Here is a 2,860-nt window from a genome sequence, read left to right as displayed (position 1 = left end):
ACCCGCCCGGAGGACGCGGGGGAGGAGTGGGGAAAGGGGGTGGGGGAGCCGAGCTGATGCCTTCAATCACGATCCATACAGACACACACTCGCACGCACACACGTGTATCTCTGATTGATGTCCATGCAGTATACCTGACCCGACTCGCCCAGAGAGAGAGAGAGAGAGAAGGGGGGGGGGGATAGGAATGGAACTGGGCATGGGCTCAATAATTCCCAGTTAGCTGCAGAGTCTCTCCTTGCACGGGACATATGGGCTGGTGGTGAGTGCCCTGGCGAATACGGAATTTGAGTGTCCGCAGAGGTAGTGCCAGTGCGGTGCGGGAGCGCGTCGGGATCGGCTGGTGCGGCGGCTGCAGTCACGCGCACGGCAAACTCCCGCCAACCAGAGGCCCGGCCAGCCGCCGCGCCGCGCTGTCGGATGGGTTGCCTACCCTCTCGGCGCACTGAAGCTCGTCCTCATCGCTCCACGCAGTCGCCGTGTGTCGTGACACACGTACCCTCTGTATAAAGATTACGAAGTAAATTTGGTATTTCGAATATTTTCTTTGCAAGCGCTTTGAAACCCTTACAAATAAATGTTTGGTGTGCATTTTGAACTATTTTTGTTCCCTCCGCCCCCCCTCTCGCTCCGTTCGAAAGGCCGTTTTTCTACGCGTCAAGTCCCCAGATGCGTCATTTGTTCGCACAATTCAAAAGGAATGTATGATTAGAGTAATTGTCGTTCCCTGTGGTCATCAGGCTTTTCACAAACGTAGTCGACGGCTGACAGTGATGCCTTGACCAGCAGGTTGTGAGTAGCACGCGTGGGACTTCCGCCGCGTGCTTCTCCTCGTGCGCCGCACCGCTCTGGTCCGGTTGTACCCGCCCCCTTCCCTCTCTCGTCGTGACGTGCGCAGGGCCGTCCGCTGGCCGCAGGCTGGTACTACTGGGTACCGTCGCGGGGGTGGCGGCCCGGGCGCGCGGCCTGGCCTGCGGCGGGGGGTTGGCGTGATGTCCGAGGAGCGCCCTACCTCCGCACCCCCTTCTACCCCGTGCCCACCAGTGACAAGCCCGACCACGCGGGGCCGCCCGTCGTCGTGCACACGACAGAGTTTTATATAAACCCCCCGGCTGTGCTTGGCTTCGTCCTGTGTTGTTTTGTGTTCCCCGAGTCCTTCACCCCCTCGCACACCCCGCCCGGCTCGGGCGCAGGGAAGAGAAATTCCCTGGTTCACACGGAATCCGCTTTTGGTTGCGCCTTGGTGCTCGCTTGCCAGTTTGTGCCCGAATTTACATAAATATATATATATATATCCCGTGAAAGGTACGACGCGGGCGGTGAGGTGCGCCGCGCCGGTGTGTTTTTGTGTCAGGGACTGGCACCGCAGCCTGGAAAGCTGTCCCGGCCTGGAAGTCGGCCAGCAATAAATCCCAGGCAGGCGGGTGGGCGTTTGCGTGCCCCCAGGGCCCAGCCCCAGGGCCCAGCCCCAGGGCCCAGCCCCTAGCCTCCGTCCGACCCTCGCCTCGCCTCGCCCCCACCCCTCCGTACTGGCCGGTGCCGGGCGCCCAGCGCGCGCTGGGCTGGCCCCGCGTGCCGCACGTCATCCTGGCCTGCGGCCCCGGCCGGGACCAGCACCGCCGTCACATCAGCCCAGCCCAGCCCCGGCCGGACTGACAGAGGGGTGTCGGCAGACTCGCAGGGGAAAGCGGACAAAGTGCGCGAGAATGAGCGGTAAATTTGCACGTAAAGTTTATCACACCGAGCTTTGAAAACCAATACACCTTTATTTCGGTTTCTGAGACATTTTATTGTTTGTGCTGTGTGACCAGGCAACATAACGTAGAATAATTTAATCGTGCTGGTATATCGATGGAGCTTCTTCCTATGGTGCTATGGCTCAATAGTGGCTACCCTTTTAGCTCCCTGGGACTGGCGGTGTATGTGAGGGTGTTGGACTGGGTGTCCGCCACAAAGCAGTTTGTGTTTGCGAACACTTTGGGCGGAGTGTTTATAATGCTCGCCTGAATCGTTGTGCACACCTAGGCAACACATGACATAGACATGACGATGAACGTTTGCGGGAATTATTTTTACCTTCTTAACCGTTTTGCAGTAGTACTCGCATACCTGCAATGAGTTGCCGATTGAGTTGACATCTTGGAACGTGAGGCAAATCTGCAGATAGTCGTGTACTCGCGGGACGTAACATACAGGATAGGGTGACTCCCCTGTAATAGTTTAAGAAAACAGCGTGAGGTAATACAGTTCCCCTTTCCGTTTCAAAATAGAGATAAAAATTTTACGAGACTTAAATTGTTATGCTTTTACCCGATATCTCCTTTTCAAAGACAACTGTGCCGTTGTCAGTCCCTGTGAAGTGAAGCGCCATGTCTCTTCCCTCAAAATCAACACAGAAGCACGCTGTTGTCGGCGTTGATCGCATTTGAAACAGTAAAATATCTCGAAATAATCAATCGTATGTAAAATTGCGTGATAGAGTATTGACTGTATGCAAACCAGAACATGGAATTTACAAAAGCCCTCCCCTCCACGACTGTTTTTACTTTAATGACATCCTCATTAGGATACCCCTTAGTTCTTGAATATAGCTGCGAAACCGAGAGTCAAATACCAAGGTAACTTACGTTTGAGAGGGATTTGAATGCCGCGATGATCTTTCACAAGGAAATCCGCGCAGGCGTCGCACCTCGCGCCCATACAGGACACGGCCGCCGGCATCCTGATGGGCATGGGTGCCCGCGCCGCAGTGAGCAGGAGCATGAGGGCGCCGAGGACGGCGAGCTTGTGCCCGGTGAGCATGCTGGCTGTGACTGCCGGACCATTGGCCTTATAGTTGTTATGGTGCCGTCCAGCCCC

The 2,860-nt window shown here is 56.1% G+C and overlaps 1 protein-coding gene and 1 long non-coding RNA gene across 3 annotated transcripts in view; one reads left to right on the top strand and one right to left on the bottom strand.

Moving 5' to 3' along the window:
- The window catches only part of LOC127750529 (uncharacterized), a 76,631-nt gene that overhangs the window by 16,794 nt on the left and 56,977 nt on the right, over window positions 1–2,860 (top strand). The gene's annotated exons all lie outside the window — the stretch shown is intronic.
- LOC127750528 (uncharacterized) lies at window positions 1,748–2,813 on the bottom strand. Its single transcript, XM_052272450.1, has 4 exons — window positions 2,629–2,813; window positions 2,312–2,404; window positions 2,111–2,211; window positions 1,748–2,022 (listed from the first exon to the last, which is right to left on the bottom strand). Exons 1-4 carry the CDS (start codon window positions 2,801–2,803, stop codon window positions 1,891–1,893), a joined length of 501 nt encoding a protein of 166 aa, XP_052128410.1. The 5' UTR covers window positions 2,804–2,813; the 3' UTR covers window positions 1,748–1,890.

Source organism: Frankliniella occidentalis, unplaced genomic scaffold (genome assembly GCF_000697945.3).
Source record: "Frankliniella occidentalis isolate FOCC.00 unplaced genomic scaffold, Focc_3.1 Scaffold205, whole genome shotgun sequence".
NCBI classification, from domain to species: Eukaryota; Metazoa; Arthropoda; class Insecta; order Thysanoptera; family Thripidae; genus Frankliniella; species Frankliniella occidentalis.
The sequence above is the reverse complement of the archived record's forward strand: the minus strand, read 5'-3'. Positions and strand labels throughout refer to the sequence as shown.